The sequence below is a fragment of the Colossoma macropomum genome, unplaced genomic scaffold (genome assembly GCF_904425465.1).
Source record: "Colossoma macropomum unplaced genomic scaffold, Colossoma_macropomum, whole genome shotgun sequence".
In the NCBI taxonomy this organism is placed as follows: domain Eukaryota; kingdom Metazoa; phylum Chordata; class Actinopteri; order Characiformes; family Serrasalmidae; genus Colossoma; species Colossoma macropomum.
In genome coordinates, this window is record NW_023494785.1 from 27,508,605 (window position 1) to 27,524,676 (window position 16,072).

Below are 16,072 nucleotides of genomic sequence, written 5' to 3' on the forward strand. Positions count from 1 at the left end.
AATGTACAGTGTGGTCGGATTATTTTTGTTTTTGAACGAAACCTGAAAATATGTCCAGTGAAATCCAGCATTCTTGACGATGGCTTGAGAACAGTTGGTCATCCAGGGCAATAAATTAGTCATTTTTACTTGCATGTTGGCACTGTCATTTGTGTTTTTTTTGTTTGCTATAAATGTTTTCATAAATAGCAAAGAAAAATCACTGTTTCTAATTTTCTTTACCAAAATTATTTATAAGACTTGGGTGTTGAAACTTCATGACATGCCAGTTTATTTGTATTTATTTATGATTCAATTTTTTCAGCTGTTTTTCGCTTGCGGTGGCCAGAATTTCAGTGGATCCCTATTCTAGGTTGTGACCAGGACTTTGGTGCTTTATATGTGTGCTTTATAAAGATGTTTTAACTTATTTAGTTTTTCAATTTAACGACACTAATCAGGTGAATTATGTACAAATAAGGTCAGATGATTCAAGGTGGTAGTTTGCCTTTCATATGTATTTCTGTTAAAGGAATTCAGTCATATAAAATCTTCTCAAATTTGATGAAAGCCTAAATAAACAAGGTAATTTGGAAAAATATCTAAAATTATAATCAAAATTCCACATCAATCAAAAAAACGGTCCCTTTCTAGGCGCGTCATATTTACTGAGAAAGATGATCCGTGGGTCATATTAGAACAACTATATTTTCCATCTTTTTACATTAAAGGTTGTTTCTCCTGACCTCTGCTCTGTACTGAACTCCATCATGTTGAACATTTAGATTGGTTCAGTAAGATATTGTCTCTGAACATTAGAGATTTGTCGAGGGGGTCAGGAGGGCTCTGTGCTTTCCAGCTTATGCGGTGTTCCAGACCAGCAGATAAACCAGGACACACACGTGGGAATGTGTGTGTGCATTTGGCAAATACATGGAGGGACGCGTACGAGTGTTCCAGGGATTGAGAATGCAGCACTCATCTTAGAGTGGATCAGTCTTTTAAAGTGGAGTGGGGAAAAAACAGGAAGCATAATAAATTGAAGTCAAATCCCTCCACACTGATTTTAATCCTCTACTGCTCGTGTATACGTGTGTGTGTATGGGTGTGCTTGTGTGAGAGAGAGAGTGCATGTACGTATGTGTATGTGTGTGTTTCTACCGGGGATTATGAGTTTTGTCAGGACACAGGACAAAAAGTTTCTATTTTTGTACTACTAAAGTGTTGCTTTTTGTTTTAAGGCCACTGTACACCGGACGCGCCACCTAGCGTCATGTAGCAGAACGCTGCTATAGAACTGCTATAGCAGAGACAATTAACACCAGTTTATCATTCATTTTTCCATCACATATCATGCTTGGCATCGGTTCACTACCTCTTCACAAACTGGCTGTTTTCAAACTGAAAGATACGAGCTGGAAAGGCCTAGGATGATAGCATAAGCTGAGGTAACGTACCATTAGCATTTTTCTGTTTGTCTAAAAGACTGTCTGCCTTTTTCTGTGAAAATGTCAAGCAGCGTGATGTACTGTGGCTTTCTGCAGTCTCAATACAACTTTAATTGAATCTAGTTATGGTAAAATACTGAGTGTCTAAGAAACTGAACAGTGCTCAATGTGGGCACCTCAAATATAGTGAGCTTTAATGCATTGTCTTTCTGCTCCAGTCCTAGATGTTACTTTTATTTTAAAAGAGCTTTTTTACCTGCTTTCTTTTAATGAAAGATTATGACAACTTCAGGACAGGGTCCTGAATTTTATCAACTCATTATTTTATTTGTTTATTTATTTTTTCTGCACAGTGGATTTAGATTTCCCCATATCAGATAATACTAACAAGCTGGGAGGGTGAAGACCAGCAATGCATCTTTTCAAATTGCTGCTAACGTCACTGGACAGCTCAACACACTAGAAGGAGAATGCTAACTGCCATTTCTGTTACAACAGCTAATGCATTGGCTAGTATCACGATGAGCCACCCGGAGGAGTGAGGGTCAGCTGAGGGTGTCCACAGTGTGATAATAGACAAATAACAGACAGGGTTGAAATATAATGGAAAACAGAAATTAAGTGTCCGTTTTCAGTGCAGGGTCAATGTTCAGAATACATTTGCCTTTTAAATATTTAGGAGGACAGTTTTAGAATACTTACCCACTAGATGCAAAAATATATACTATCTTCAAATATAAAATTCATCTTTATAATCGTGCTTTTTCATTAGAAATTTTAAAAAACATTGTACAGTGTGTTAAGAACTCAGTAAATGGCTTCTTTTCAAACACTGTTTTTCCTGTTAATACCTGAGTGGACTGATAAATCAGTGTGATGATCAGTTATTAATCTGTGTTGCTGAAATCTTTTGTGAGATGATGGAACTGAACACTATTCTCAGTAGTGGACATGTTCATGAGGAAATAGGCTTAGAGTCAGTGTTGTACTGGACTCATGCATTTGTTTCATGGCAAGTTACATGCATACCATTAACTGAAAATCACATAGCTACCCACGTAATAGGTCAGTTTTCTTATTGAGATATAGCAGTTTGTTTGATTAGTTCATGAAATGGTAGTGCATTGTCCATTATGGGAGAAGTAGTGGGATTGTGGGAGTGGTGGGAGCGGCAGTGGACTGAAGCAGGGACTGAAAGCCAAAATAACACTAAGGATTTTGAATCTTCATTTAAATTATAAGTGAATTTTTCATGAAACATATTCAACTAAACAGAAAACTGCCGACCAGTAACAGCAAGGAACAATAAATTAAATAAAAATTACAACAGCAGAGTTTTTCCCATATGCCTTATTAATATGTATTGTAAACGTGTTCTAAATGTATTCTGAATATGTAACTTTTTTTGTATTGTAGTAGAATACATTACTGAAAACATTCAGGACATATCATCCATCACTACTTTTTCAAAGTTTTCTGCCCAACTTTGTTAACAGATGAGATGATTTAAATCATATCACCAAACGGTGCTGGACTGGAGTTTAATGCTTCTGCTCTAATGACAGGAACAAGTGATCATAAGACCTCATCACAAAAATTTCAGCAGTTCATTGGTTCTCCAGGAGCATGGTCAATTTCTCATTAAATACCCATAATGAAATATGTGAAGTACAAAGACTTTTCGAAAGAGCTAATACATACTAATGAATAGGCTTAAGATGGTGTTTATTTACCATTCCACCTGTTAATAGCATGTAGATGATGTGATAGACAGTAATGTTTAACTTAAAGTGTCTTTTCACTTATGAACTTGGGCAGGAGTTCTAGATGGTGTCTGCTTCAGCCTAAAAGGCCCTTGATGGTTAGAGGTGGGACTGAGAGGTAGAAATGAGGATCAGGGAAGAGATGGGGAAGTAGTAGGGTACAAAAACATTGTCATGGGAAACAGAAGGGGTTTTGCAGAAAGTTAGTTAAGAAGTGGGAAGATGGGAAGACCTTCAGGTATGCCTCTCCTCCAAAACTTTAGTTTTTTCATAACTCCATCTAAAACCAACCCTTGATCCCTGTAGAACATCTGTGAAAGAGCTTTACAGTACCTGACACCTAAACAAACCTCTTTATGAAGAAAAGATGAAGATCCCTGGAAAGATTATATCTAGAATGTGACAGTGTAATTAGTTTGATCAGCTGTGTACAGACAATCAAGTGAGCTATTCAAATGATTTAAGCAGTGATTGTAAAAGTAATGTGGAGTGACTAAGCCAATAAAATGTTGAAAACTCTTAAAATATAATAAAATATTATTTTATTGTAATTATTTATTTTAAAAGAAAAATAGCTGAAATTCAATTAACATTTAACTTTTTTCCAGGCCTAATTAAGCCAAAACATCCAATACCACCTAGTCTTCATCTCATAGAAACCACAGAAACCCTTGCATGTCAGAGCACTGAACCGTCCTAAACTCTGGTTAGTTAGACTGTAATATCTTGTAGTCTTCTTGTTATGCTTACCAACACTAGCAGTGCTCTGTGTCAGGTTCTGTGTCAGGGCTAGTGTCAGATGACGATGTGTAATCATCCTCATTCTCAAGAGAAATATGAAACCTATTACAGCTGGCATCCTTGCTCTTGATGTCTATTCTGATAAAGTCTAATACTTGTTTTAAGTTAGTATTCATTTTCCAACATTTGTTCTGTTTCTAGAAGAGGTCTCTGAAGCTCAAGAATGCTATGGGCCCTAAGTAGCTACTGGTGTATCACCTGGGGCTGCTACGCATATCATAGTTTCAGAACCACTGTATTAAACAAAAGGCTTGTTTTGCAGCACCAACTACTCTTAAGAGGCTTATTGAAAAGCAGGGTATCATGTGGTATTAGTACAATGTAACATCCACTCACCACAGTGGTAGTAAAAGAGAAAGGTTATTATCTTGATGACAAGACCACTTCCCCATTAATCCCTCCGTAAATTGCGATATCACATACTACAGAAAGTTTTTTTAAGTCAAAGAGCTGTAAATTCAACACAATTCTAATTTTCTCTCTTCTAAATACATGAGATGTAAAAGTAAAAGAAAAGCGCTGTCCATATGTAGATATGCAGTACTACATGCAGTATAGTCAGAGACCACTCTTCATTTATTTATTCCCATTTAAAACAGCCATTAACTAAATTCATTAATTTTTCAACATTAAAAAAAGAAACATATGTTACAGAAAATTACACAGAAGTCTCAACAACCAAAAATAATGTTAGATTGTTCAGTATTTTGTGTGTCCACCCTGTACCTTTATTATGGCTTTTGCTCTCTTTGGGAGAATTGCTTTCAGTTTTTGAAGAAACCTGCAGGGATATTTTTCCACACCTCCAAAGTTCAGTCTTTGAAGTTGGTTACATTTTCTGCTTCTCACTACACAAATAAACCCAAACAATTTCAGCTTCTCATTACAGAGATAAACCCAAACAATTTCAGTGATGTTGAGATCTGGAATCTGAGGAAACCAGCAGCTTTTTTGTTTGATTTTGAAAATCTTACTCATCATAAATCAGATTAAATCAAAAATTTCATTCTAATATTTTCCAACCATTCGAAACTATTCAGAACCTGTTCTTAAGTTATAGAAGTGTGTTATAAAACCTTGTGCCTGCTGGCGGGCCCTGGCGTACAGGGTTAATGTTCTATTAACAACTGGTTTGATGTATGATATTATGCAGTGCATGCTCATATATGATGAGCTTTATATGCAGGCTGCTCCGTACTTTATATGGAACATCACACACACACACACACACACACACAGAGCCAGATGGTGTTAGGGGACCTGTAATCCCTGCCTTGTTCCCCCTAGTTCTGCCACAGCTGGGATTATACAGTGGGCCAATCTCCTGTCAGCCGTCAGCCCTCTCTCTCGCTCTGTCTCTGCCCTCTCCCTCTCCATCTATCTCTGTCCATTGATGAGAATGATTGTCATTCTGTCAGTCTCGTGAGAGCGTGTACTACCAGATCATTCATTCTCTTTTCTCCTCACTGAAGGTAAGAGGGAGACGGCAGCAGCGTATCTTATGCTCTGAAGGCTCTTATGCTCTATTTTTAATAACTCTGACACTACAAGTTTTGAACTGTTTAGTAATCTTTAACATAATGTTGTGTAGACCTCATACGAAACTTATTACTTTGAGTCTGTGCATATTTAACATAGGAGTCAATCTGATTGGTTCAGGAGGGATTTGTATGGTGCGTGTTTTCTGTTAATAAATGGTTTTCATTGATGGCGTATTAGTTATAAATGGTTAGAGGTGTATATAAAATTAAATATATAATGAATGATAAGATGAGCTTGTGTGAGATGATCTGTGAAAAAGGCACTTTTTGAGTTAATTGAATGTGACGCATTCACTGTATACTATTTATTTATTTATTTAACCCACTTTGAGCTTTTGCCTCAGCACAAATCTGAAGACTTTTTCAAATCGATCCAACCGTGTGAAAAATTTAGTTTTTATCACTTATCATCACCTAAATTAAAAAGTCTTTTGGTTGCGTAAGACTACTAATTGTAGCAACACAATAAAAAAGACTTTTCCATTTTTGTTTATGAATAAAAATGCAAAAAGTTATATTACTGTTAGTAATAATAAGGGACAATGTCTGACATTTTAATTATCACAATTATCACAAGGTGTTTAAAATTCACAAGTTTTTTATCCCTTCAGCAGCCAATCTAGAATGCTTTGATCCAGTTCTTTATTGTTACTGCACTGTATTTCATGAGTATGTGACCTTCACTAAGCTTTGCAGCCAAAAAAACACCAAATGTATTTTTTTTTGTTCTTGAATGTGTGCTTTCTATGTGCTATGAGAGATAGATAGAGAGAGGGAGAGAGAGGGAAAGAAAGAGAGAGAGATATTAATCAGACTTGGCTTGGAGGCATTTTGACTGTGCATTTAACCTGGAAAACGGGGACATACTGAATGTTCAGTGTAAGGCTATGCTGTAGCTCTAGTTGCCAAATGTAGGGAAATATACCCTTTTTACTACAGTACTGAGAGTGTTTTAGTAAATGCATCTCTAGCTATCAACCACATTTAATGATTTTAGTTTATAGTTGTCTGAATTATTGTTTAATGACATCTCTCTCTCTCCCTCTCTCTCTCTCTCTCTCTCTCTCTCTCTCTCTCCATGTCTCCCTCTCTCTCTCTCTCTCTCCCTCTCTCTCTCTCTCTCTCTCTCTCTCTCTCTCTCTCTCTCTCTCTCTCTCTCTCTCCATGTCTCCCTCTCTCTCTCTCTCTCTCCCTCTCTCTCAGGTGCATGTTTCCTGTGCCTGGTGGACGTAGTACCAGTCAAGAACGAGGATGGCGTGGTGATCATGTTCATCTTGAACTTTGAAGTCATGACTGACGACAAATTGCACGACCCCAACCAGGAGCTCAACCACCGACTGCCTCTCCCCTGGCGCTCCACATGTACTCCTCCTTAATATACTACTTAATATTAACTTAGCATTAAAAATACTTAACTAATATATTAATTGGGTAATCAGTGACCAGTTTTGGAGTAACACCATAACACCATATATATATATATATATATATATATATATATATATATATATATATTTTTATATATATATATATATCCTGCTAAACAACACTGAGTCAATTTTCCTTCAGAAACGGATCTCAGTTGTCTCTTGCATGCACTTTTTTATTTTTTAAAATATATAAAAAATTATTTTGGGTCAGGTTTCTGCTGGTCATTCCTGATTTTAGTCAGCATTGTTCAAAGTAAAGGCAGGAATATTGACCTGTCATTTAAAATTATGTTTACTATGATTATCTTTTAATTTCTAAGTAAGTACTGAAGAAGGCTATTGATTTTTTCTGTGTACAGTTGGTTCATATTTGAATATTTTTACAGTGTAGTAATAAGTAATGAGTAATGAGGAAGTAATAAGTAAACTAATCCCAGTTTACAGTTTTAGAGAAGTAATTAGTAATTTGTAATAGAGTAATTACCCCAACACTGTCAATGACTTATTAATTTCATTACATTTTATGGAGCTGTGTCCATAAGAACTTTGCAATGAGTCATGGAATTCACTATTAATTGATAGTTTAGTTTCTCCTTTTGTTAACCTCTTAAAATCCCAGGCTTATTACATATTAAGGCTTTTTATTTAGTAATTACAGGAACTTCAGTGCCAACTGGCCAAGCTATTCTTAGGTTATAGAAGTGTGTATTAAAACGTGGCCATTTAGGGGGTTAACAGCTTATATACTCATTAACTGTGGACAAACTCCTGGCTATTACAAAACGACTGAGCTGACTAGTGTGTTTGCTCTTATAAAGAAGTAACATAGAAACTTACTAGTACTTTTTGACTAATAACTATGTTAATTAATTATCTCCCTCTCACTCTCTCAGATCGAGTGCGGCGTATCCGTCTGCGTCTGCCTCTCCTACAATCCCACAGTAAAAGCAGGTCGTCTCTGAAGGACGACGCTGAGGCAGGCCGCGGGGGGGTGGGCGTTGCTGGCTCAGCGTGCTCCAGGCCGGCCAGCAGTCACGAGTCTTTGGCCCTGGCTGAGCTCCTGTCCCTCCCTGAGCACGAGCAGGTCCATCCAGCCACTACAGCCACCCCATCCTCCTCACTGTGGCCTGAGGACCACCGCACTCTGCTGAGCAGTGAGCCTGCACCACCCCCATCAACCCCTCCACACCCCTCTACGCTACCGCTGGGCCAGTCTTCGCCCCGACCGCAGAGGCTCAACCCAGACGCTTCGGCCTCCAACTGTAGTCTGACACACAGCCGCTCGCGGGAGAGCTTCCACAGCATGCGCCGGGCATCATCTGTGGACGACATTGAGGCCATGAGGCCTGAGTGGGACCGCAAACACCGCAGCAGACCCTCCAGCAGCAGCACCGGTGAGCAGGAGACACAAGCTTGTCCATACTTATCATGTGTTTGAATGTTCAGCAAAACAAAACCTGCAAAGGCAGAAGTCATACATATTTGCCCTGAACTTTTTGCTCCTATTCAGCATTGATAGTCTCACTTTGGTGTGTGAGACAGTTCTAAATTTCCACAACTGCGACCGCTGATGGCCTCTCCTCTTCCGCTATGTATGCCAGCCTGTGGCTACTGAATGCAATCAATGTGCATTTCTCAACAGACTACTATTACTCTACAAATGTACTTAGGCCACTCTCTGATGTCATTGTAGGGGCTAATGATGCAGCATTTCTGCTGCTCCCCTTTGTCTCTTGCATGTGTCTTCAATGATGATGGGCTAAATGAAGGAAGGTCTTGAATGAGGCAGGTACTGAGTAAGATGGTTGCAAAATGAGGTTAAATAAGGCACTGAATGAGGCAGAAAATTACTTATATAGCTAATGAATGAGGCAGGTACTGAATGAGAATTGCTAAATGAGACATTTGGTATATAATGAATGAGGCAAGTGCTGAATGGAACAGGTGGTGGATAAGGTAGGTACTGAATGAAGCAGGAACTGAATGAGGAAGATAATGAGGCAAGTGCTGAATATAGCAGGTACTGAATGAGACAAGTACTGAATTAAGCAGATACTGAATGAGCAGGTACTGATTGAAGCAGGTACAGAGTGATTCATTTGCTAAATTAAGCATTCATTTGCTGAATGAATCTGAGTGAGGGAGGTGCAGAATGAGGCAGAAAATCATTTATATCGGCACTGAATGAAAAATGTGATGATTGAGATCGGTACTAAATTGATGAGGTACTGTTCTGAATGAGGCAGGTACCAAATGAAGCTGGTACTGATTACTAAATAAGCAGGCATGGATGGAGGAACTGAATAAAAAAAGAACTGAATGAGTCAGATACCAAATGAGACGTGTTGATTGAAGCAGACTTTGAAGGAGGCAAGTTCTGAATGTCTCATGTCTCAGGTACTGACTAAGGCAGGTATTGAATGAGGCAGGTGTTGAAGAGAAAGGTCCTGACGGAGGCAGGTTTTAAAGGAGGCAAATGCTGAATGAGACAGGTCCCGACTATATAAGGTGCTGAATGCATGTGGCAGGTACTGAACGGCAGAGGTGCTGAAGGACGGAGGTACTGAACAAAGCAGGTACTGAATAAAGCAGGCACTGCTACTTTCAAAGTACAGCTGCACTTTAGCTAAAGCAGCAACATCACCTCAACCCTCTGATCAATGCTTCGCTTTTCAGGTGCAGTGAACAACAAGTCCAGCATCCTGAACTCTACCTCTGACTCTGACCTCATGCGCTACCGCACCATCAGCAAGATCCCCCAGATCACCCTCAATTTTGTGGACTTTAAACCAGACCCCCTCATCGCTCTGCCTCCTGGAGAGATGGATATCATTGCCCCCTGCAAGCTCATCGACCGCACACATAATGTCACAGAGAAAGTCACGCAGGTGAGGAGTGAGCATTTTCCTCTCTTTAGGCTGTGTTCTGGAGTCAGTGTCTTTAAATTCTCACATTTTCTTTTATATAATCCTAGCCTTGATGAATTTGATTATTTTGGTGGTTTGAAGAGAAGGTTGCAAGTTGGAGAGACTGAAGTTTTGGGTTATTCTTGAGAAATGGCAGTCTGTTTAATGTCATGCAGTCTAGCTCATATGCTAGCATGGTTTATAACATTTAAAGAAATGCTGGACATGAAAGATTCTGGTAGATTACTGAGTTTTGAAGGATTATCTGATATACTGGCTGTGCCAGGTTTAATAATGCGCTAGTCCTGTCTTGGCTGGTTCTGCCATTTCGGTCTTTACCAGATTTAGAGGTTCGTAAGCCATCAGCTTAGTCTAGCTCGGACCAGGCATGTGTTTCTTTGCCAAACAGAATGGTGAGATTCCAGGGCTCATCACTCAGATGGCAGCAACAATGTGCTGAATCTAGAGCAGAGTGGCGCACCAGGTGATTTTGTCTTGGCAGGTCATGAGTAAAAAGATTATATCATTGCTAGCTGTTCATTTGCTCAAATTAGACTTACCTTAACCTCTCTTTTTGCCAGTTGTATGATGATTAGTACTGTGGCAATATACAGGTTCAGTCATAACACATAATATTAGTTTAAGAATTGAGAAAAGTCTTTTGATCTCTAGTGTAGAACTACTGACTTTCTCCACAAAAAACCAGACATACTGCCCAGTCAAACTGCAGTCTCCAACCACATAGCTCTAATTTCCATCACAAGGACATTTGAGATCAGTGTTTCAGTCTTTGGATTTAGTGGAACTCTGTTTCCTTGAGTGGGTCTAACTGGGTTAAGCTAATGTACCTTTATTATGTGCTGCTGGCCTGCTCTCTCTGTGCTGCTCTGCAGAAATGAAAAGAGCGATTGATGGCTGTGGGTGAAATGATGATAGATGAGGCTGCTGGGACTGTACATTGTGGTATGAGCCTCTTTAGGCTAATCGAGTTTGGGGAGGGCAGATTCGTGACCGATGCGCTCTGCCACTGCAGCATGCGGTTGGATGTTTGCTCATGGTTTTGTGATGTGACAGTAATATTCCTCAAAGGTTTTCAGGGACAATGTGCATTAGGTTACAGTACACTCTTAAAAATAAAGCCTCCTAAATGCTTCTTAGCTTGGACGTACGGTTTTAGGGAAAACTTTCAATTGGTATTGAACCTTAGAATTATATGGAGGTTCTTTGAACTGCAAAATGATTCTTCACACTTACACATCTCATTTCCATGGTTCAAAAATGGTTCTTTTAAGGACAATCCATTGAAAGGTTCTTTAGGGAACCAAAAGTGGTTCTTCCATGGCAATACTCCACAGACCCCTTTATGGCATCTTTAATTTTAAAGGGCTCATATCTTTGAAAAACAAATTTCATGTAGTATTTAAACACTGATGTAATTCCACACTGTTCACTCGTTTTGAATGCATCGTTTCTGTGATGTCATTAAAAACAGCACCTTTATATACAAATATCCGCCTATTCAGTCTACAGCAGTTTAGCTCGACTATTCGTACTGAAGTTCTAAAGAGTGTTTTAGTCCAGAATATTTTTTCAATGAGGTACAATACAGGGCATCCAATCAGAACAGAGCTCAATTACGTATATCAGCAAACACAACAAAAACAGCCTGTGTAATACTAAGTCATGAATAGGTGATGGAAGATAATCATGTTAAAATGAATTATGACCATCATTCATCTGTAAAACTACATAAATGTGGATCCACAAAAGTGGACCTTGAGAAAAAATACAAAAAATTGTAGGATATGTACCCTTTAAAAGTGTAGGAAAAGCCTTGGTATGTTGAAACGTTCTTCACACTCATTTATTTTCAAAAGTGGTTGTTTAAAGAACCATTCACTGGATGATTCTTAAGGGAACCAAAAGTGGTTCTTCTATGGCGCCGTCGAGTCCTTTTTGGTACCTTTATTTTTAAGAGTGTAGGAAAAACCTTTAAAGCCTGTTGCATAATGTCGAGGTTCTTTGAACTTTAAAACTGTTCTTACAAATTTCACATTTTTTGTGTGTGAATCAGAATCAGTTTCACTTCACAAAGGGTGTTTTACATGCAAAGAATTTGTGTTGGTGAGTGCACACATGTATACATGTATGACAAACTAATCAGACCAGACAAGTATACAGTTATCAACAAACACTAAAAAGAAAAAGAAAACATAAATGAATGAAAAAAGAATAAAGGTTTTTAAGGGAACTAAAAGTGGCATCCCTTTAAAGGACCCTCGTTGGCATGAATGTACATGCATTTAATAAAAGTCAGTCACTCATTTGACTGTTTTAGTTATGTAATGGAAAGAGCAGTGGAAAATTTGCATATGCATATTAAGTTTGTTCTGCCATTAGTATTTTGGGTGATGAAATTTATGATCGACGACATTTAATATTTCAGATATCCAAAACTAAATCAGACATCTGTTCTTGGTACGTTTAAAGCATTCAGCAAAGATTAGGTAAGATATAGTAGGTTTCCAAAAACAGAAAAGGAATCCACTATAAAGTAGCTGTTCCTTTTCCTCTGCAGTTCATATAGGCCAGGGCTAACATACACTACCAGTCAAAAGTTTGGAACTTACTGAATACACACTTTTCATCATTTTAAAGACATCTTCATCTAAAGTCTTATCCTTAAATGCGAATTTGTTTAAAAGATTAATACCAATAGTAAATTTGATGAAGACGATGTATGACATATTTAAATTCCAAAAAGGAAACAAATATTTTTGTAATTCCCTCCAACTAGTGGTTCTCGGTGACAGTGTATCTTCTTCAGTACTGTTGAAAAATCATCTCAGGTGGCTCCCTGTGAAGTTGCTTCAGAGATTGCCAAGTTTCATCAAGAGAAAATGGGGTTAACTTCTAAAAGAATCTGAAAAACGAGATAGTTTTGGTTTGTTCAAGACTTTTTGGTCTCTGCCTTCCATAGTTTTTTCATAGTTGTGATGTCTTCAGTCTTATCCTGAAATAATTAACAGTGAAAAAAGTGTCCAAAAGTGTCCAAACTTTTGACTGGTGCTGTATATCACTCACCTCAGAGATGAAAGGATGTTCTGTTTTTGGCTTTCGTATCACAGTCTGTAAACCATTGTGACGCTTTTCCTCTGAGATGTTTGATACATGTTGGCCCCAGTGCAGCATGTCTTGAGTGTGCTATGGCGTGTGGCGTTTGTGTGTATTGATGAATGAACTATTGAACTGCATGAATTACTCCACTTTAGCACTTGCTAGCTCGCAGGCACACCTGATTGATGGCAGTCATGTGGATGTGGCTTTTAATTGAGCCATCAACGTCAACTGCTCACCTCTCCCAGAGAGCTGTGGCCAGGCTGGTGGGGGACAGGGTTGTCATGGCGATGGAGATCAGTCTCCATGTGATGGAGCGTTTCTGACTGCTCAGTCTGGGCTTACAGTCTGATTTGCTCTTATAAAGTTATGATTCAACTGTTTTGTCTGGTTTTCCACAGCAGAATCAGATAAGGAAGAATTCACTAATGATTGCCGCAGTGAGTGTTTGAACACAGTGAAATGTTTATATATGACTCTGCATGGTAGATTTTCTGTGTAGAGTTTCTGTGTGTGTGTGTTGTGCTTTAAGCTTTCACTTTCTTGGTTGGACTGCTCATTTGGCCTCTCAGCTGTTTGATACATGCTGCACAGTGTGTTTCATTCAGGTGAAAGCAAGGGCCATCCAACCCTGCAAACTTACTGCAGCCACAGCGTGAGATGCTTTGCAGAACACAACGCATACCACTGCTAATTTACCCAGGTTTGTAAATGGACAAGGGCTGGCCCGAGCAGCATTTTACAGCTTTTTCTGAATCAACTCTAGAAACTATGTTTGTGTTTAAAAATTAACCACAACTTTAAGTATGTTTGTTAGTGCATTTCAAAATATATCCAGTAGGCATTTTGAGACTGTTGTAAGTTGATTATAAGATCATTTAACTTCTAGATGTTTTTACTTGTTTTAAAGGAATTTAATAAGTCAAGTTATCTCATTTTATTGGCAGATAATTTTTCTCGCTAAACATATTTTATCTGACAAAAATGTGGAATAATTTGACTTACTAAAATCACTTAAAATACCTAAAATTGAGAAAGTTTAGACATAGACATATTCACCTGCCAAGATACCCTTTTTTAGTGTAGTCAGAGCCCAGCTGCTCGCATTTTACTGCAGAAGCCATGATTGTAGCCCTCTTGTTCAAATGCAGCTTTAATAAGTGTGTATCTCTATCATGTGTATCTCTATCATGTTGTTAGTGTTTGTCCATTCTGGTTAGTGATTTTTATTTTTTTTTTTTTATTGAGTTATTTTATTTGGCTACTTCACCGTTTTTTATCATGTAAAGTGCTTTCCGAGCTACAGTTTTGTCTGAACTCAAGGAGGACCACCCTAGAAGCAGCTTCACAGTTACCCTCAGTTGGTGCAGCTTGGCTGCTTTTACCTGGTACTGAATTTAGAGGACAAGTTGCAAGGCAATAATTAGAATGACTAAACCTTTGATCACCACCACCTCCCAGAATGCAGGTCTTGGTCTGGGACCTAAAGGGTCGCTGGCTAGAGTGAACATCACTGTGCTACACCAGACTCCTTTGCCTGGGAACGCCAGTGTTCCTCTCCTCATCCACAGGCAGAACTCACTACAACAAACAGGTTTGAGGCACTGAGCTCCCTGATTTTAACATTCCCCTCACCAGAGACCAGTGGTGTTTGGATTTGTATCACTATGCCTGCAAACATGTGATGCCTCTGTGGCATACCAACCTCTTATAGTAAACTTTGCACTGAGCGTTCTTAGTGTCATCTAAAAGCTTCAAGTGCTCCCACATGACTTCTCAGGCATCATTTAGCTTTAGTGGTGCTGTGGAAAGTGATGTTTGTTGTGCTCTGAGGCAAGGTGGCATGGATACCTGCCATTAATTTCTGAGGTATTTAACTAAACCAGCTATAATTTATTTATTTTCACCTGTCTCCATATATTCACAATAACAGTTCTTTTTAAAGATGGTTGGCTGATGAAATGTGTTGCAAGTTTTGTGGCTAGAAAAAAAGACGAAGCTTCTAAATAGAGAAACAAATACCAACATAATGAATGAGTACTCAAATTAAGTATTCAAATATTGAGTATTCAGATTATTCGGGCCAGCCCTAAATTGACACGTGTGTGTGTGTTTGTGTGACTGTAGTTCAGGTGCAGACAAATGTAGGCAGGTCACAATGCTCATGCAGAAGACACCAGCTGTGCCTTTAATTCATGTTGGGATATTTTTATCACACACACACACACACACACACACACACTCACACACACACACACACACACACACTCACACACACACACACATAAATGCTAGAGATAGACTGAAATTGTGCCCACTGGAAATGTTGACTGAGAAAGCAATGTCAGGATCTAAGACTTTACAGAAGATTTTATTGCTGATTAAAATCGCTGTTTCCTTTCACTCCCCTGTTCCAGTGAGCGCAGAAGCAGTCAAACAGTCTGAATAGCAGGTAACGTCAACCAGATAGACCTATTTCAGGGTTTCTATGAGGTATGAGGTCATTAAGCAAGTGATTTCTCTGTTCATGTCGAGTATCAAGAATGGAGACAACACCCAAGAATTTCTCCATTACAGTTTTAATATCTCTTAAAAACACAACATCCTGCTTGATATGCAGAATACAGCAAAACAACAGTTCGGTGATTCTAGGGCTCTAGGCAAAAGACAGGAATGGAGCTCATTTTTAAATCTTAAGTGCTGCAACACTGTAAAAGAAGATATCTTGACAAGTTAAATCATGTTAAATCTAGTCGGTGCATCTAATATTTCTTATTTTGAGATTATTTTAAGAATATGATAAGATTATTTAACTTATTTCTAGATATGTTTTTACATAATTTCAGTTAATAAAATTATTTATCTCACTATACTGGCAGATAATTTGCTTGTTTTAAGAAATACTGAAATCAAAATCAAAACTTGCAAAATTATCTGCTAATCTAGTGAGATAATTTGGTGCAGAGGAACATAGAAGTAAAACCATGAGTAATAAGGTTACTTTTTTCTGGAAGCAGTAAGTGTCATAATACCATTACATTTTGAGAGAAATGTTCAGTAACTGGTACATTAATGCTAGCATTATGC

At 38.4% G+C, this 16,072-nt stretch overlaps 1 protein-coding gene across 1 annotated transcript in view; it reads left to right on the plus strand.

Moving 5' to 3' along the window:
- The window catches only part of kcnh2b (potassium voltage-gated channel, subfamily H (eag-related), member 2b), a 273,542-nt gene that overhangs the window by 142,330 nt on the left and 115,140 nt on the right, over positions 1 to 16,072 (plus strand). Inside the window, exons 3-5 of the mRNA XM_036589362.1 lie at positions 6,736 to 6,894; positions 7,856 to 8,356; positions 9,639 to 9,850. Coding sequence (XP_036445255.1) covers positions 6,736 to 6,894; positions 7,856 to 8,356; positions 9,639 to 9,850 — 872 coding nt within the window. The remainder of the gene's footprint in view (positions 1 to 6,735; positions 6,895 to 7,855; positions 8,357 to 9,638; positions 9,851 to 16,072) is intronic.